Raw genomic sequence first — 20,528 nt, 5'->3', positions numbered from 1 at the left:
GTAAGTGTTTTTTTATACGACGCAGAACTTTTTTCGAACGAAATTCAAAGCTTACTTTAGGAAAAATAAAACCAAGTAGTATAATTGATTTGTTTGAAGAATAAGTTTTACCTTTTTGTTTTTTCATTATCTGATTCTTTTGTTGCTAAAAAAATCTCATTCTTTACATGTTTGAGATCTCGTTTGTTTATTGATAGCATCTTTATTTATTCAGTACCCAGCAAGTATGGACAGTTGATAGATTTTCGCTTAATAACCTACTATTGTGAACACCGTGCAAAGCATGATATTTTTTCCCTGCTACAGTAATCCTGTTTTTAACTGCTACATGTTGTTTGATTTTTTTGGGATTGCTACAGTCTTCCCGACTGCTACAGTAATGTTTTTTCCCAAAAAACACAACGTCCAGGTTCGTGTTTGCTACAATAATAATGCTACAGTAAATACTACTTTAGCATTTATTATAGTATGAATACTGATTGTTGGGTTCTCTCATTTGTATAGAGAAGTAGAGTATTGTAAAGGGTAACAAACTAATAAATAATTACCTTACTATGTATGTTTCTGACGCAACGCGGAAGTGATAACCTCGGAATCCACCAAGGGTGTTCTCTGAATCCACAAAGAACGATCTTCAAATCCACTGATAACCTCGGAATCCACCAAGGGTGTTCTCTGAATCCACAAAGAACGATCTTCAAATCCACGAAGAACTTCGAATCCAGTGTTCTCTGAATCCACAAAGAACGATCTTCAAATCCACGAAGAACTTCGAATCCACGAAGAAAATATTAAAAAAGAAAAATTTTATTGATGAAAAGCTATTCTTCTTTGGGATTACATGACTCTTTTTAAATAGATAAAACAAATAAGACCCCTATTAAAACTAGAATTATAAAAATAGAAAGTATCAAGTTCTATCCCAAAAAAGACTCCCTATAATATATAAAGGAAACAAATCATGAATCAAAATTGATTTTGTTTCCTAATCTAATTTGACTCTAAAATTGAATTTATTTTGAATCAAAATTGATTTTGTTTCCTAATCTAATTTGACTCTAAAATTGAATTTATTTCCTAATCTAAAAGACTCCAACTTTATTTTGACTCTAAAATTGAATTTATTTCCTAATCTAAAAGACTCCAACTTTATTACTAAAAATAAACTAAATGCTGATTATTTTCGGATTATTACTAAAAATCTGACAATCTGGTTGGCTCCGTCTCGTCAAGATAGGTGATTTACATATATAATATGTCAGCATCCGTCCTCCAGATTGAAAGATATGATTATTTCTTTGTGAAAGTATAAATCTATATTTAGCTCATAAATATCCGAATCATCCATTAAATTTTCTGTTAAGCGTCCTGCATCAGTTTCTGACCATGGTTTTGATAATAATCGGGATTTTTCTGCGAGAATGTGGAAAACATCGCCCGCGTGGAAAAATGTCGACTCCCAGAACAGAACGCTGTCACGTGTTGAATCGCGCCGATTATTAAAAGCTCTTTATTCATTTTTTTTTTTTGTCGTTCTATTTATACGGTGACAGGCATTCAGCAAAACTTTCTTTTCCAATAAATTCTCTGCAACTGAGTTAGCACCTGAGAGGTAAGTGGGACCCTCTGTAGCCTAATATTTCCCTTTTATTGGGCTATAATTGGGGGCTCATGTCCGGTATAGTAAAAAAAATATTAGCAATGTAATCTAATAAGTTCGAAAATTAGTGTAGTAAAATATCAAAAAATGGTTCTTTATTGTGTATCATTAACATGGTGATAAGATATACTACTTCTTTGGATAATAATCTCATAATTTGGTGTGGAATCACTGTGGCAATATGTTTTTTATTCGGATTTGTTTGATTATGTGTTGAAGATGCCTGGGATTTTTTGGAGATTTATTTTATTTAAAATATTAGTATTTACTTTGAAAATTATTATTATTATTTCAAACAAATAATACCATCATGAACTGAAGGATTATTAAGTTTACTGGGATTGATGCATATAGGTTCAGATCAATTGGAAAAGAATATGCTTGATTGACAAAATATTCTTCACGTTTATATAGTAGGTAGTGATCGAGTGTTCTCGAATTACAAAGACATAATGACCAACGAGAAGATTGTTAGAGCATAAAGCTATATTGCTTGATCTTTATTGAAGCTTGACGCGGCGAGAAGAACATTCAACATGGTGCCTAAGCAACCGAGTTTAAATCCCACGGTCATGAATTTCAAACAGATTCAATACAAACGCCACTGCATGAGCCCATGTTTCGGCCCATGAAAAGTTATTGAACCTACGAGAACATGTTAGAATATAAGACTATAACTCCCAGCTTCTGCTACAACTTCAAAGTTTTAGCACGATGAAAGGATTTTAACATGGTAACGGATCAACATACGTTCAATTTTGCCCATTTTGCTCTCGCCCTTGGGTTTCGCCAAGGCCAGAATTTCATAAGTAGGGATTATGTGAAGTCTGTTGTGGTTACTGTGTCCAGTGGTTCTACACGCGCATAGCTTTTTAGGGAGGCTGCTCAGGACTGAGGAATGTTGCAGGCCTAGAATGAGATCTCACTCTGTTTTTTTTTTTTTTTTTGGTTCCCTCTTTTTGTTGGTTGTAGCTTGGTTTTAGCCTAATGCATGTTGTTTGTTCAGTAATCATTAAGTTTGCAGATACAGAAACTCATTGCTGAAAGGACCATGCTTTAGGTCTTTTGTAACTGCCAAATCTGGCATTTCATTTCATGTCTTTATCAAGTTGAGAATCTCAGCGTTTGAATCAATTCAGAGAAAAAAAATTGTTGGAGAAACAATCCCCGATTCCGATCTGCGCAACCCAAAAATCAAACCATAAATTCACACGATAGAAATAACAAGCAAGAAGAAGAAAATCAAGATTTAACGTGGTTCGGTCGACCAAGTTCGACCTACATCCACGAGACAAATAACACGAGAAATCTACTATGTAAGAGGAAGTACAGTACAAGAGAATCACTCATCTCTCATCTTCTCTCAACTTCACATTCTTCCTTCATGTTCTCTCCAAAGCCCCAAACTCTCATCTCATCTTTCTCACACAAGTTGATACTTATATAGTGCTAAACCCTAGGATAAACTTGGCCCAAAAGCCCACCAGGCTTACAGCTCATTGGATGCTAAACGGATATATCCCAATAAAAATAACAAACATGTACACTAATCTGAAGAAGAGATAATCATATAATAAAATAGCAAACATAGTAACATACCGACAGTAGCCGTTGCAAGGTTGAAGCCAATGAACAAACCAAGTCAAGCATCAGAATAATTTGAGGAAAAAGATAAACACGCTTACAAAGGAATCAAGAACTTCAATACCGTCGCTAAATATTCAGAGCAAGTTTGTTGTAGTGCATGAATGATTGTGTGAAAACATAATCCTTAGCTATCCATGAATAACTTTATACAATCCAGACAATAACGTCACCATGTTTACAAGCCCTTCACTGAGAAATGAACAAGAATATCAACAGCTTAAAACAACCAATTGTACAGAGTTACCCTTGGATAAACGGTTGCCTTGATAAAAGAGCAAACACCAAACTTCTCAAGGTATAACCAGATGAGCGGCCAAAGTCAAAGCAGTTTGGCACTCAAACATGCGCGAAATATGTAGCACCAGTAACCTAATCTCTGTTAGTATCGTGGATGATGATGATGATGATGATGATGATATCCCTGTATCTGCCCCTATTACTCTCATTTCACCTTTTTAACCAAAGTTGACGTTCGGTATTCAGCATCAGACTTGATGAAGCTCCACCAGAGATATGTGAGAGGAATTGTGGCAGCATGCCAAAGTGCGTGGGCATCAACATACCCATTGTAGGGAGGAAAATCGTAAATCTCTAGAAGCATACTCAGAGACCCTCCGATCACAACTGTCCAAAGCTTAAACCGTGAAGGGTGGTGAGACATGGCAGCCCAAACTGCCCACATAAGGAGCTGACCAGCAGCCATCGCAACACAAACCTTCATGTTCCATCCTGTACATTCAGGGAGAAATAAAAATGAGAGAACCAAAGAATAACTCTTTATAAAGTCATCTAGACATGATTTCATATATGAAGCTAGTGTTTGATAACAAAGATAATTTAATGCAAGTGAGCTGTATCCGAGAAAATAACATATAGTTTCAAATGAGTGAATAACAAATCGACAACCCAACTTTATATTTCACAGATTTAGGACCTGAACTATTGATATATTCAGAGCTCATCTTGGGTATTCCGAGATGTGTGCAGAGAAGCACAATGACACATTATATTTTATAGGGTAAACCATAGTTGCATGGTACTATGTTCGTTCCTGCTCACGGGACAGGTACGGGAAAGCGGTACGCGACTCGTTAGGAATCAGGTACGAGAGGAGTAGGCTTATCCGATATGTCAGGGAACGTGGTACGCTTTAGGTTTGTTTCTGAAATGCCAGTTGATATCAGTAATGGTCAAAGAACCTTAAGAATCATGCTGCAATTAAGATATGCATACTTTATTTGCTTAATTTCTCATGTTTTCGTTGTTTGTTCTCTTAAAAAGAGTTATTTTTTCTTTAAAATTTAACTGGTTTGCATTCTAAATTGGGTTGTTGGAGTTCGTGAATGGGGTCGTATTCTGCACAAATCTGGGATGATTGAACGGGTTGTGGTTCACTGTAGTGTACGATGTTTTCGACTTCCATGGGGTAAGCTGCAAATAATCACCCTCATTCATACATTCACTTGCACTCATCACCCCTCAACTAGCAGCACTTGACACCCTTGCATCCATGAGGGACAGGGGGTTATTTTGTATTATTCTTCTCAAAATGTGAATCTAGGGGTTAGGTGCTAATAAAAAGTGAGGGATGATAAGTGGAAGTGATAGTATATATGAACAGGTTATCTGCAATTTACCCTATTTTATATACTAAATGCAAAAATATGCACAAACGAGCACTACTTTCACCTTGATTGATTTCTAACATAATAGAGATAATCTAGCCGCTTGATACATATAAATAAAAAAAAACAATTTCTCAAAAGGATGCCAGACCTTCTGGCTGCACTAAATCAAAGCATGGACCTGATTTAAAGATATAACAGAGCATGCGGAGAGAGTCAACTCACCATAGTCAAGTTCATAGAAGTTGAGATATAGTATGTGTGTCGTAACAAAGGCTAAAATGGGGGCCGCAAACATGATTCTCATGGCCTCATCCTTCACATTAAAAGTTCGCAATAGAGCCAGAATGAAGGAGAATCCAAGTAAAGCCACAGCGGATGAATAATCCAGCTTCTCTGTCAAATCAAAATCTCTGTAGAACATGATAAATAACCATCAGAATGGAAGGCAAAGAACTTATATTCTCATAGCTATCTACTTTCAGTTTTATGGAAAAGGAGCTACAAACTTACCGAGAATGGAATATAGCACTCCAAAACCATGCATTCATAGATAAAAGCCCATAGATATGCCATAATCCAGTATATTCATAGAACGTTTTCTTACTTTGAGGCGTAAGAGGCAACTTATAATTTACCAATAGGAAGAAAGACAGCCAGCCAGTGAAATGCATGATTAAATTGAGTGCAGAAAGTGCAGCAGAGACAGGCTCCTGGACAGAACTAGTATTTAACAAGTAGAAACATAGGTTGCCATGCAACCAGAAGGGGGAAAAAGAGAAATACGGAAAATTCATAGTTTAAGGATTTTTATCAAAAACATATACTAATGACAAACCTGAAAGACATGGACACGTTTGAATGGCCATTTTCCATGATACTTCACAGGACTCAGGCCTAGTTTTCCCCTCTCACTTTCTCTTTGCATCATACAGTGATAACGGCAATCACTCCTGCAGTTTAATTGTATCCATTGCAGGTAGAGTGGTTCTTGCATGTACCATGAACTGTTGAGAATCTCATCTGAGAACTGGCAATGCAGGATGGAGATGTCTCCAATAGCTCCAGTCTCTTCACATTGTTTGACACAATTTCTGGTATCGCAAAAAGATGTTAACCATAAACACCAGAGCAAAGGTTGAAAGCATCTGAGTTGTAATATCAACACAAAACATCAAATAGGTTTTGCTAATTCTTGAAAGTTCATCAGACAAATAAAGCCATGATCAAAATATAAACATCTACGTGAACACCTTATGTAGACTTCTTTAGAAGAAAATGAAGGGGATTAACCTGGTGAATATAGTTTCTCCCATCTTATTAATTCTTATACAGTATTTTACAAATAAAAAAAAGCCATTAAGAAATATAAAAGCTAGAAACTCCTTTTGCAACCTTTTTGACACGTAGCGTGCATGCATAAGAAGGAAAAGACTTAGTTATTAAAATTCTCTAACTTATACCGTTCTACTTACGTTGCAGATATAACTTGTAGAATATTGTAGACATAACTCGTACAAGGCTCCAACATTAAATCAACCTCAAACCCACCTTTCATACATTTAAAAATCCATTCTGTTACGACTTATCACAGAATCTGCACATGATATCTTACCACCAAAATACCTTTAAGAACATGAAGGAGCTAAAATATTTTTATAAAGTAAAGAACTTACTAAAGCAATTAAATGTAATAATCCTACTTACACTCAACATCTTAAGTGTATAACTCCAAGAGTTGATAGCTCAATTTTAAAAGTAAAAATTGTCCCACACTACTGGATTTGTTGAACCATATGATCTTTTCCAAGATAACACTAGACAAAGGTAACCCCCCACCCCCCACCCCCGAAAAAAAAAACAACAAAAACAAAAGAAAAACCCACTTTTTTAAACATTCCTTCCAACCCTACTTCCCACTCTTTTATATGAGTACTAATAGTAGCCTTCTCTCCATCTACAATCCGCCACCCCCAACATCCATCTTCTTCCATGAAAAAAGTATCCTATCGGACTCTGAAACTCTAACCTCGTGTCCCCTATCTACAATTCCCCTATCTACAATTCCCCTATCTACAATTCAATCTATCTTTTTTTAGTTTGAAATTTCTTCTTTGCTGCTCTTGATGATATTTTTACCTTTAATAGTAGACAAATTGAAATAAATACTAGACATATTCACAAAAAGTTAGTTGTACTAAAAATAGAAAGGTTGACATGTTCACAGAAACACAGACAAATTAAAATAGAAGGTAGATAGATTCATTAAAGGTTATACTAGAATAGAAGATAGATAGATCATAGATTCAAAGAAAGGTAGTGCATACAGATTCACATACAACTAGACATATTAAGCAAAAGGTAGACCAACACATGTTCCACCAGCTAAGAATCTAGCACATATGTCGAGATTTGACTTCAAAGTGAATAGCACATGCTACAATTGCCTATTTTTTCAAGGAGCCTTGTACTCAAATTGTGTACCCCATTTTGTCACATAATAGTCTAATATGATTTTTCTCACAATCTACTTTTATGTGATAATGATGATAGTTTACCTTAAGTATAAATGATTTATGATTTAGCTCGTTATTGATGCATCCTAAAAGAGAGCTATGTTATCAAATAGAGCTAGATTTTCTTTTGATGAGGGTGCAGGGATCCTAACATTTGGGTTTGATTTATGATTTGGCTCATTATCAATCCATCCAAGGAGAGGGTTATGATATCAAATCGAGCTAGACTTTGTTTAGATTAGAGCACATGGTCCTTTTGTTTGGGTTTAGTTGATGATTTAGCTAGACCGTTACATCCAAGGAGAGGGTTATGGTATCAAGGACACAAGGGCCCTACGGCCCCTACCGATTAAGAGAGTCATGATTTATCTAAAGTGAGGACATATGGGTTCTATGCCGGAAAAGGATCACGATTTTTTATCTCCTTTTCATTAGCATAAGGGATGACAACGACATGAAACAGGTCTGAATAGTGAAATCATCATGAATTAACCGTCTATCAAACAATCGTGTTGAAATTGCTCCTTGGTCTGCTTTTTGGTGGAGTCATTTCTATTTAACTATTTTGGAATCATCTTCATGTTATGGTATGCATTTGAATTCTTTTCGAAGAAGATGATGGATGAGAATGTGAATTATAGTGCATATCCAACTCAACTATGCGTCGCTATGATGGCGTGCACAAGTTGTTTCTAAATATGAATATGTATCATGTTTTATCTTTTTTTTTCCACAAGAGATCGAACTACATGCGAGTTTTCATATATATTTGAACCATTCTAGCTTGTATCGAAAAGCTGGGTGAGATAAGACCTCATAGCTTCTCTAAAAAAATGATTACTACGGAATCATATGGTATGCATTAAATGTGTTGAATTTCCATCCTCACATATCAGTCCAAAAGACAAAACATCCAAACGTTTCATACCATCCTTATAATTTGGTTTTTGAATCCAAAGTTTCAAACTATATGCTTCTTTACTTTGAAAAAAAAAGGGTGCTGAAGACAAATAAACCAGCTAAATACACAAAATTCTCCATCAACTAAAAATTTAATATAGAGCCAGTTCCCTCATTTTTCCTCTCCTTTTCCTACTTTTTCATCTCTTGCCTATAAGCGCCCATAACTTGCTAAAAACTAGAAGTTAGACCTAATTTCATAGAAATTCAACAGATCATAACGAGAATCAACAAGAGTAAAGAAAAACGAAAAATTAAAAAGATCAGAATTTTACCTGTAAAGGGGATCAGCATCGCCAGCACTGGCGTCGGTCGATGCGAAGAGAAATCCAAACGCTAGCAGCAAACAACAGAACCAATGGCTCATCGTCATCTCAGAAGCGAAGGTGACCAGAACTCGATCAGCTCGCAGCGGATCCAGTCGATCGAAGATTTTCGATTCGAAATCCCTAACCCTAGCTAGAGATTCATCGGAGGTTGGATTTAACACAGAAATTTCGACGAGAGGAGAGAGCGTGTGTGATATACGAATTAATTTTTCTAATGATTTTTATTTTTATTTTTTTGTTATTTATTATTATTATTTTTGTCCCCTCCTTGACCTGCTACTTTGCTGTGCTAACCTGCTACTAATAAATGAGATTCAATCAGTTTGTGTGGACCATAGAGAATTAAAACTGGGTCTTTTTTTTTTCTTTTTGATAGAAAAATTGGGTCTTTAATATACTTTTTTTACTTCATTTACGAACGAAAATGAGAGATGATTGAAGTCTTCTTTAAGTACAGCCATCATTTAATAATCTGAAGAAATTTCAACAAAAATGTCAATTTAAGTATCCATTATTCAATAATCAAAGAGATTTCAACACGATTTCTAGATAAATTTTCAAAAATGACGATTAGGAAAAAAAATATTTTTTTAATACTACGAAGAAAAGTGTCGCTGGAGTGCTGCTACAGGGACCCCAAAATAAGAGACTTTGCATGGGACAGATGAGGCGTCACCTCCCTGTCCCACTCAGGGTCCTCTATTTTGGGGGTGGCTGAGGTATTTTTCATGTTGGAATAGCCAATCAAAGAGATTGGAGAAAATTATTAATGAAAGGTCAGTGCAAATAGAAATGAACAAAGAGGAATAAAACGAATAAAAAAGTTAGAGAGGTCATTGTCCTCTATAGCCAGCGTCAATTTGATTGACAAAGTCAAAATAAGGATATTTACAGACTATTGACTTTTCCATAAAAATTTCAATAGCCGTGTATTTTTCAAACTTTGATTTTTCAGTAAGCAATTTTTCATAGTAAAAACACCCCGTAAGCTACTGTTCACTCCAAAACCACAAGTAAATTATCGATTAGTGGACAAATTATCTCCATTAATACATCAATACTTTGAGCGACACAACGAAGACCTGCTGCCGCTCAAAAATATCAGAACCGCCAACTTTCAACTTCGAATCACTCAGCAGAAAAGTCCTACAATCAATCGAGCTCCTATAAATCAGGTCAAGGTTCACAAAATGTCAGCAAACGAGGGAGGCTCGAAGTGATGGTGCACTTGGGAGGCCCGTGCATGAAGCCCACCGTATCACTGTCTCTGATACCATGATATCAAGCTGCTCACCGAGACCAATTGTGTGATTTCTCTTGCTTCGGATACTAATCGTGGTGAATTCAACCCCCTTGCGTTCTGGTTCCTTGTCATTTGCGGAATTTATGGACACGCACAATTCAACAATGCTTGAATCTGAAACCCCAAAAAAAACAGATCAGAATTCTATGTCCGCTATTGGGACTGAAATAACAGAAGATTAATTTACCTCTCTGGGCAATTTCTTGATCATCTGAAGGAGGGGGACTGAAAAATGAGAAATTAGGCATCAATTGGACATTAGACTCACAATTGTTCTGGAAGGAGAAGCCAATTGTGGGAGGGACATTATCACAATAAGTAGAAAATGATGATTGACAAGTGAATCTAGGGGAAGAAGGATCGGTCTGACTATGACAAGAAATGGGTGAAGAAAAACCGAAGCTAACATCACGGGATGTGGATACATGAAGGGTTGAAAAGGAACACGATCCTGAGTTCTGTTTTTGTCCAAAATTTGTTATACTGCGATGCTCGTTGGAGCTTTGTGCTTGATGAGCAAAGTCCTTTATCCACGAATGATCTGCGAAAAAGAAGAAGCCAGCTTAGTGCATTGCACATGCAAGAAGTCAAAGATAAAGGAACCCTGATCTCATGCCTTGGAAGAGAAAAAAAGAAAAAAGGAATCCTGATTGTGTGATTAAAACTCAGAAGAAAGCCATTTTAATACATATCTAACTGATGAATTAAATCAAAAATAAACTAACAACACAGTGACAATGATAGAAACTCAAGAAGTATTTCAGAGTAAGATTTCAATTTATATATTTACTTTATTTAATGCGTCATACCATTTGCTTGCATCTACTTTGCTTCTCATGTTCACATGCTCAGGACAATAAAGCTTGCATAAAATCAAATAGGCGATATGGGAACATATTCTATACAAACTATACCTCACATCCACATATCTATTTGTAATATTAGAAGGTTTCAGGCTATTTTTCTGTTTTACCTGACCTCTTTATGAGTCGCTAATTATTCTCAGTTGATTGGCGTAATCATAGGACTGCATGTTCATGTACTCACGGCAATAAAGCTCGTATAAAATCAAACGGGCGATATGGAAACATGCCCTACACAAACTATACCCCACATCCATGAATCTATTTGGAATATTGGGAAGGTTTCAGGTTATTTTTATGTTCTCTCTGAGTCTCTGAGCTCTTTATGAGTCGCAAATTGTTCTCAGTTGACTGGCAAAATCATAGGACTGCCTGAAATTGACGTAAAGTATTTATGAAGTCAATCGATGATTTTCAACCTCTTCATGGAGTATTCATGAATGATATATTGATCAATATTATTCACCAGTGCAGGCGTCGGTACTATCCCCTTTTGTAGTTGTCCATCAATTGACTGAGGCCAGGAGTACAATGCAAATATAGCAGCTTTACATCAAGTAATAATTATACAGCATCCCAAATGCTGGGATTTTCGGTCTATAAAGTAAAAGTGAAGAAACTGACTAATTTCTTATTCATAACAAGTGACTACACCTCAGAAGACCTCTGTGTTTGGGGTGGCATCTTGATTTTGCATGTTTTACAGTTACTAGATTTGTATCAGGCTTAGGACAGGCTTGGGCCCATGCGGGATGCATTTGTTGTAATTGTGGGTTTATGTTAGGGCTGTGGGAATCCCTATAAATGGTCCCTTTACGAAAATCCTGAAAGTTGTGATACAATGTTGCCTTTGGTCGTGATGCAGGAGAAGAGGAGTTACAAATTCTTCTCTCATGCATTTAATTTTTTTTAACCTTACTTCTGTATATTCGATCCTAAGAAACTGTCCAAGAACATTAGCTGGTAGGTTGCATCGAGTAGAGAAGATAAAGAGCTATCCAAACTCCAGTCGTTAGCGGGTTGAGCTTGGAGCAAGCAGAGTTAGTGGCATGAGAGTAGAGGCCGCAGGCAATGTGACAGGCCCCAGTGAGTAGTGAGGCAATCCAAGAGATCTTTCTCAAAAAGATTGAGCAATGTCTACACAAGAAACATGGTGAAGCTAACATGTGCAGTCAGGCTGCTGGACATACTGAAGGCACTCAGTGGCTTGAGAGGTTGTGATGAAAGTGAAACCAGCGAGTGATGTGGTCCGTTGGGAGTAGTCCAGCATCTTAGTGACAATGGAGAAAATTGGTTTTTTAACATTTCAATCTAGTCTTTATACTCAACAATCCATATCACAAAAAGCAAAATAAGTCCATTATGCCTTTTTAGTAGCCTTCAATTGAGGACCATTACTAATCCTTTGCTTGGATATTAGTCTTGATTTGACATTTGATTTGAAAAATTATGAATTTTATTACTATTGGGTGTTAGCATTAGAAATTAAGACCTTATATTGTGATTTTGTGATATTATTTATCCTGACATATTTTTTATGTGAATTCCTAAACATGTTTCTTCATGCTTGATTATATATCTTAAAAAATTATGTGTGCGGTGCGTGCCTCGCATCACTCGGGCGCGCGCATCGCGTTGCGCCTAAAGATGCTTTGTGCCCCCCCATTGCGCCTCGTGCATGTGCGCGTAAAGATGCTTTGTGCCCCCCATTGCGCCTCGTGCATTGACAACACTAAGGCTGACCCTTAGCTGGCCGTTTGCATCGAGTAGAGAAGATAAAGAGCTATCCAAACTCCAGTCATTAGTGGGTTGAACTTGGAGCAAGCAGAGTTAGTGGCATGAGCGTAGAGGCCGCAGGCATTGCGACAGGCCCTAGTGAGTAGTGAGGCAATCCAAGAGATTTTTTTAAAAAATATTGAGCAATGTCTACACAGGAAACATGGTGAAGCTCAGGTGTGCAGTCAGGCTGCTGGACATACAGGAGGCACTCAGTGGCTTGAGAGGTTGTGGTGAAAGTGAAACCAGCGAGTGAAAGTGGTCGATTGGGAGTAGTCCAGCATCTTAGTGGCAATGGAAGAATTGGTTTGTAATGGGAAACATAAAGAAGAAAATAGGGTCTGAGTTGTGATTGGCCGTAGACAGTCACCAGTGGAGGACTGGTGAATGTACATGACAATCTGGCTGGTTTTGTCCTGTTGCAAGAGAAAAAAAGAAGCACAAGATACTCCTGCTCTGAAGCAAACAGCAGCCTGGTTAGCAGAATTTTTCTACATAGATGCCCAACTTTGATGGGGTTTTGTGGACAATGCTTCATGTTAGATTAGATGTGTCGAATCAGCAAAAAGATTGCTCTCCCTATGAACTATTGATTCAATAATAGTGTTGCAAGGTGCGATGGGAGACGGGGTTTCTAGTGGGTGTTGGTTCACCTGAGCTCTAATCCCATGCAAGAGATATAAGTGGAGGTGAATTGTTGTTATACTATCAGATTCAGGACAAGCCACAATGCAGTGCGTACAGTTAGTCATGTGGATATCCCATTCGAGGATATGAGACACATAGAGTCAAACAGTGGATAAATGGAAACAATGGGGATTTGCAGATTTTACATTATCATCACATTTATTTCAAAGTGGCTTGTAGAATCAAGTCAAGCTGCATATTATTGGGGTTGTGCCTTGATGTTGTATGTTTCACAATGACTGGGTTCATAACGGGTCCGTGTCAGTTTTGGACCGACAAGAAGATGCACCGTTATTTTGCAACTCTAGGTTTATGTTAGGGTTCCGGAGGTTCCTATTAATAATCTCGTCATGGGAATACCTAGAATTTCCAGACAATGTCAGTTTCTATGATGGCCATAAAGGAAGAGACGTTCGCAAATTCTAGCTGATTACAATAGAATTGATTCTCTCCATTTTTTTATCGTAAATTTGTACGTCAATCCTATGTCCGTGCAGTTTGAATCCTTCCTAACACAGTTGCAGAACTATAGTTTATCTTTGTGACAACACAAATGTATCTTCAAAATCATGTACAAAAAAATAATATGTGAAAAAGTCACAGAACTTTACCTAAAGCCTGCTTGGCAGTAAATCTCTTTGCAGGATCCCTACACAGCATGCCAGAGATCAATTCCTTTGCAGATTCTGTTACGCTATCCCAAAGGTCAGAAGGGAACTGAAGCTCAGCAGACCTCACAGATTCAAAGATCCTTGACTTTGTTTTCCCCCAAAATGGAGGCATTCCACTTAGAAGAACGTATAGAATAACTCCAGCACTCCACACATCCGCCGCTTCATTGTATCCACCAGCTAATACTTCTGGTGCTATGTAGAAAGGACTGCCCACAGTACCATATAAGCTCTTCCCTGCATTCCAATCAAACAACCCTATTATTCAAAATATAAGCCTATTCAAGGAACTAAATTTGGTATATCAGTAGGAAATCCTACATGTTTGACGGGGAGGAATGTTTATCACAAGATACGCAACTATATTTAGTGGACGTAGATGTTTCTCATACACAAGCTCAGGAGCACATTTATCATTATTAAACACTTATTTTCAATTCTCAAAATGTATACTTGATTGTTGGCAATTTGGCATTTTAGACATTGCAGAATAGTAACTCATGGCGACCAAAATATATTTCACCCTTTACATATGTTGTGACTTCAGGAGAATAGTAGCACATAGACGAGCGTGTGATGGCACATTTAGATCTTGTATATACACTGTTGATCACAATGTACACAGTTTGAAGTGAATACAAACTATAATTAAAAAATTCATAGACTTGGATGCTTGTCATCCACAAAGCTCAACCCAAAGACTTCTCAAGCTACCTAAAAACTTCCACAGCTAGCAAGATCTAAATGCACTAGCAAGAAAGCTCCTAGCTTTTGATCATTGGTTGGCCCTCCATATGTTTGTGTTTGTAATTCACCATAAGTGAATAGTCTTATAACCCTACCTAGAAATTCTCACAGATCGTTATATCTCGATGCATAGAGGAGAAAACTCCGAACTATTTCACTACTGACTTCTCATTAGGGTTTAAGCATTTTCGAGAGTGTCAGCTATGAAGAGCAAGGCTCCTCGAAAGACCTAAAGCATGTTTGCAAACCAACTGTCGGCACTTTTATGTCCTAAATTGATTAAGAAAACACCCCCAAACTTCTCATGGACCGAGAAACCTCTTAGGATATAATGAAATTTGATGACTGAAAGAACTGAGCTCATCAGAAATTCAAGCAGTCAATCACTAACCTACCTGGCTCAACATAAGTAGCCAACCCAAAATCCGCAACCTTGATCACCGACGACCTCTCCCTCGTCGCCAACAAAACATTCTCCGGCTTAAGATCTCGATGCACAATCCCATTCTCGTGACAATACACCACAACCTCCATCAAATCCCTGAAAATTCTCCTCGCATCGGCCTCCGAGAACCTCCCAAACTTCTCAATCCAATGAAACAACTCCCCTCCAGCACAAAGCTCCATAACCAAATGCACAAACCCTTCCTCCTCATACACAGCCTTCAACTCCACCACATTCGGGTGCCCCGAGAGCTTCGCCATCACCTCGATCTCCAGCTTCACACCCCTCAAGTCCTCAGCCGAGACCAACCGATCCTTTGCGATCGATTTACAAGCTAACCTCTCTCCGGTGACCAAATCCAAGCAAGAACGGATCACCCCAAATTGACCCCAGCCCAATTGATCCCCGAGAACGTACTTATCTTGTAAATAAGAGAAATTGGGGGTTTCTATGATTGGATCCGCAAGCCCAGGGACTTTGTAGCAGTTGCAGTGGGAGTTTGGGGACAATTGAACCAGACCCATGATGGGTTTTTTGGAGAAATCGGTGATTTGATGATCAAAATCTCATCTTGGTGAGAGTTAGGGCAAGATTTGAGAGGAGCTATAAAGGTCAGCGCCCTGCGGTTTTTATTTTTGTAGTGGGTGAGAGGAGAGGAGAGGAGAGGAGAAGTGACTTGTGATGTCGGAGGGCAGAAAGAGGAGGAATTATTGCTTTCATCTTTTTTATTGTTTTATGCATTTATTGGCTGTTACCTGTTATTGCTAGTGCCTCTCACTTTGGTTCGGGGTTTGATCTCTTTCTCTGTTTATTTTTGAAATTAATGTGTTTTTTATTAGGGAGGTTTTTGGAGGTTTTAGGGGACTTGACTTGGACTGGAGTTTGAGACCTACTAGGATTGGGTGCTCGAGATGGGTCCCATTTTTGGGAATCTACGGGATGTTGGGGAGCAAAAAGTAATGGCCTGTTTCTCTTGCTTTGGTTGAATTTTGAAGGTATTTGGTTTTGGGCGTTTCTACGGGGACCCCAAATAGGGAATCCAATCGGAACAGTTGAGCTGTCCCCCTACGATTGGATGATGCACTGTTCATCATCCAACCGGAGGGGGGCAGCTTACCTCCCCCGGGTCCCCTATTTGGCGTCCCGGGGCATTAATCTTTGGTCCCCCCCCCCCTTCTTATAGATGTTTCATTGTTTACGTGTAAAGATCGGAAAAAACTTTGGTAAGAACGTGAATTCAAGAGGTTTCGGAATGTCGCATGTTTGATGGTGTAAGTCAAACAAATGGTGATTTTCGTTGAATTCGGATCATTTTAGCTTCTTGTTTTGCAACGCAAGATTACTTTCTAAATTATAATCGTCTATTTATATCTCTAATAATTATTGTTCACTTCAAATATAGTGTAATGTACTATGTAGAGTTAAAATATGAATTCTTCGTATTTATTCTGACTATAAATTTTGATGATAGTACGCAACTTTTATAATTTTTAAACTCTATAATTGTGACATGCGACGTTGGAGGGCAGAAAGAGGAGGAATTATTGCTTTGATCTTTTCATTGTTTGGTGTATTTATTGGCTGTTATTGTTAGTGCTTAGGGGCTGTTTGGTTGTATGCTTTTACCATGTAAAAGGATGTAAAGTGTAAAAAAGTGGGTCCCAATGTCAGCTTTCATCACTTTCAATTGTTTGTTTATAGTTGTGAAAATAGTGTAAAGTGATTTCATATGCTGATGTGGCTTGTAAAGTGATTTCATGAAAAAAAAAACATAATTTTAGGAGAAAGCTACATTGAAGTTAGGAAAAAATAATAAAAAATAATTCCAACCAATATGATCATTTGAGTAGAGATCACTTTTTACACTTTCCAAACAAACAATTAAAGTTTCATTTTGCAAACCAAACAAGTGTTTTATGATTCCAATGAAATCAAAAACAAACAAAGAAATGTATAAAAGTGAAATTGATGAGGTGGACAACAACTTTCCAAGTTGTGTCATAAATACACAACTTTACCAATAACAACCAAACAGCCCCTTACTTTGGTTTGGGTTTGATCTCTTTTTATGTTTATTTTGAAATTAATGGGCCTTTAATTAGGAAAATTTTGGAAATTTCAGGGACTTGGATTAGACTGGAGTTTGAGACCTACTGGGATTGGGTGCTCAAGATGGGTCCCATTGTTGGGAATCTAGGGGATGTTGGGGAGCAAAAAGAATGGCTTGTTTCTTTGCTTTGGTTGAATTTTGGAGGTATTTGTTTTGGGTTTTTTTTCCTTTTAGATGTTTCATTATTTACATATATATGGTGAAACAAACTTTGGTAAGAACATGAATTCAAAAAGTTTTGGAATGTCACGTGTTTCTAGTGATGGTATAAGTTAAACAAATGGTGATTTTGGTTGAATTTGAGGATTTTAGCTTCTTCTTTTGCAATGGAATATCTACTTTCTAAATTATAATTTGTCCAATAGTAACTATCATTCATTTTAACTATAATTAGTTTATTATGTAAAGTTAGAGTATGAACTCTTCATATTTATTCTGAGTACATAAATTTCGATGGTAGTACGAGACTTTAATATATGACATATGCTTGTAGAAGGTAAAATTGAGACAGTGTAAAATTGAGACAGTGTGAATTTAAAAGTCATCCCAAATTCTAGAGAGTGTTTCTGATGCGTAATTTTACCGATGTGCTGAAATTTTTTGATTACTTTCTCTGCAAGTGGTATTTCTCAAAACAAGAAATAAAGAAATTTATTGGTGTAGAGTTCACTTTTTTCATAGATTTTGAGAATTTCCTGGAAACAAATATTACTGTCTTATGAAATATTAACGAGATTCTTTATCAGATTTCATTTGCAAATATATCCCTTTGGTATTATTAGTTTTAATGAACGACGAAGGAGAAGAAGTAACATTTTGTCTCCTAATTTTTTCTGCTAAGGGTCCGTTTGGCTTGATAGAAGTACCAAAAATAGGAAATAGATCAAAGAAGTAACTTTTAAACTTATGAAAAATGAAGTAATGGAAGTAATACATTTTTGTTTGTTTCACACATTTATTGAAGCAGTAAAAATAGTACTTCTTATTTTTCATTCCCTTTTTTGCTTGGATAGCAATGAAAAGTTATTAGGAAATAACTAATAAAAGAAATATTAGTAAGAAAGATTATTTGTTTCCTAATTAATGCACATTTCACTTACTTTAGGGCTACTGCCAAGTCTTGAGAGGAAAAAAATATTTAAGAAGAAGTGATGACACGTAAATGTCACATCAACGTTTACTTTATAATTAGTTCCATGCAAACGAACGTGCCCTAAGACTTAAATCTTTGTCATTCTCACATTTAAAATATGAAATAAATTTCTCAATACAGTTTGAGAAAAAAAAATTCTCTGTATTTAAGAATTAAGTGTTACACTTGGATTATATTGTTCAATAATCAATTGATCTTTCATTAGAATTTCAATAATCAATTGATCTTTCATAAATTAGTATCGTAATACTCCCCCCGCCCCTCCCCTGTTTGGTATTCACAATATAGTGATGTCTTGCCGAGATTCTCCGTGACGGGCATCCATCATGATTATGATGGATATTCATAATGATTCATGACATGAGCTTGTTTTGTGTGGGTGTAAAAAAAAAAGGGTGCAGTGCGGGTAGCCGGGTAGGCCACCTTGGTCTCCTTGACAACTTAGCGTACGCGACCACGGGGTCCAAGAGGGTTCGGATAGAAAATGAAGTAATTTGGAATTCGATGACTCATTAGAGAGATACTTGCGAGCTAAGTTTTTGTTTGCTGCTGCTACACAAAATGGGTTGGATCCGGGTCTCACTTGAGTAAAACCCTACCCGTTTGCATTTTACGGCCGAAAGCAGACTTGGCCCAGGTGTCGTCTTATCAGGTGGCCGAGGACCGAGTCTGGTCTTGCAAAAATCAAACGTACATCTCATGAAGATTAGACTCTAATTTTCTAGAAGTATTTTGTGTCAAATTAATCAGTTCACTAAATTATTTTAAAATGGGTTAATTTCACATAACCCTTTATCAACAACAAAAAAAATCACATAACCCAACTGAACGTTGGAGGGTATTGCACATAACCCCCGTGAACTTTGGAAGGTGTTTGCACAAGAACCCTAAATTCATTGAGAGAGGTAGAAACCCAAGATTTTGGGAAGGGGGTATGTTGGCATAATAAGCAACGAAGTTTAAACATTTTTCTCTTAAAGACATGCTAGTTATTTACAAATTACAAGTACGGAGGCAAGTGCGATAAACTTAAAGTTCAAGGGCGTTTTGTGAGACACCTAAAAGTGCAGGGTGGTTATACGAAATAAACAAAGTTCATGGGTTACTTGTTCAGGTTCAAAGAGGGTTGTGTGAAATTAAACCTTTTTGCAATTACGAACAAACGCTTATAACCACGTATAAATCATAACGGATCGAGTTTGCCCAGGTAGCTTAAGCTATGGACATTAATACGGATATAATATATAGGAAGTCAACATCTAGTTAATACTGTTAGATCTACATCATAAACTTGAGATCTAAAACATATAGCCATGATTAATTCAAAGAGATTAACAAGGATCTAAAAAGAGCGGAAGCTTATACCTGAATCCATTGCTTGATCTTGATTTTGGATTTTGGATCTTCTAACCTTAGGGTTTTCTCTTTAGCCGAATTTCTCTCTTAGATGGGGGTGAAGAGAATTAGAGAATGTAGTAACCCTAGATTAGGGACCATAACCCCTTATTTATAGATGTTGTACTTTTGTAATTTAGCCCCTCAATAAATCACAATTACAACCTGGTATCTGCACATATAACCCCATGATTATATTTAAATACCCATTAACCCAACTTAATTGATCACTTTAGTGGGTTATTCTGAAAGATAGCAATACACATTGATTAATCATATGTGTCCACAAATAGATTTATTAGATTAAATCCAACAATCTCCCACTTGGGCACCATATGATTCCTTAAATTGTGTATAACCTTATGAGCTCAAAAATTGCTATCACTGAAAAGGTATTTCCGAACAATCTCGTCCATTGACTATATCAATATAGGATCAAAGCGGCCTTCGTCACATTAATCGTGACTCGACCCATCAATGGTCACATATACTAATACAATCAAATGACATAGATCAATCATGGATGTGCAGCATGAAAATTACATGCAATGTGATCAGTACATGTCTATTTTCAACTGGTCCTCCTTAGTGAGGTCAAAACCAAACATAATGTAACAGAGTGACTTAACTGAAAACTTTAT

The 20,528-nt window shown here is 37.0% G+C and overlaps 2 protein-coding genes across 2 annotated transcripts; both read right to left on the bottom strand.

Moving 5' to 3' along the window:
* LOC109822379 (post-GPI attachment to proteins factor 3-like) lies at positions 3,342–9,001 on the bottom strand. Its single transcript, XM_020388571.1, has 5 exons — positions 8,684–9,001; positions 5,771–6,026; positions 5,446–5,645; positions 5,158–5,345; positions 3,342–4,036 (listed from the first exon to the last, which is right to left on the bottom strand). Exons 1-5 carry the CDS (start codon positions 8,779–8,781, stop codon positions 3,750–3,752), a joined length of 1,029 nt encoding a protein of 342 aa, XP_020244160.1. The 5' UTR covers positions 8,782–9,001; the 3' UTR covers positions 3,342–3,749.
* LOC109820488 (calcium-dependent protein kinase 19) lies at positions 9,617–15,947 on the bottom strand. The gene is made up of 4 exons (XM_020386634.1): positions 15,180–15,947; positions 13,978–14,274; positions 10,228–10,581; positions 9,617–10,154 (listed from the first exon to the last, which is right to left on the bottom strand). The coding sequence occupies exons 1-4, from the start codon at positions 15,751–15,753 to the stop codon at positions 9,931–9,933; spliced, it is 1,449 nt and encodes a 482-aa protein (XP_020242223.1). The 5' UTR covers positions 15,754–15,947; the 3' UTR covers positions 9,617–9,930.

The sequence above is a fragment of the Asparagus officinalis genome, chromosome 8 (assembly GCF_001876935.1).
Source record: "Asparagus officinalis chromosome 8, Aspof.V1, whole genome shotgun sequence".
NCBI classification, from domain to species: domain Eukaryota; kingdom Viridiplantae; phylum Streptophyta; class Magnoliopsida; order Asparagales; family Asparagaceae; genus Asparagus; species Asparagus officinalis.
The sequence above is the reverse complement of the archived record's forward strand: the minus strand, read 5'-3'. Positions and strand labels throughout refer to the sequence as shown.

Coding starts and splice junctions, on each gene's coding strand:
- LOC109822379 (XM_020388571.1), bottom strand. CDS start 8,781: ATGACGATGAGCCATTGGTTCTGTTGTTTGCTGCTAGCGTTTGGATTT. Junction 6,027..8,683: donor GATGCTGATCCCCTTTACAG/GTAAAATTCTGA, acceptor TTGCGATACCAG/AAATTGTGTCAAACAATGTG. Junction 4,037..5,157: donor CTTCTATGAACTTGACTATG/GTGAGTTGACTC, acceptor CTGAATGTACAG/GATGGAACATGAAGGTTTGT.
- LOC109820488 (XM_020386634.1), bottom strand. CDS start 15,753: ATGGGTCTGGTTCAATTGTCCCCAAACTCCCACTGCAACTGCTACAAA. Junction 14,275..15,179: donor GGCTACTTATGTTGAGCCAG/GTAGGTTAGTGA, acceptor ATTGGAATGCAG/GGAAGAGCTTATATGGTACT. Junction 10,155..10,227: donor TCAAGAAATTGCCCAGAGAG/GTAAATTAATCT, acceptor TTGGGGTTTCAG/ATTCAAGCATTGTTGAATTG.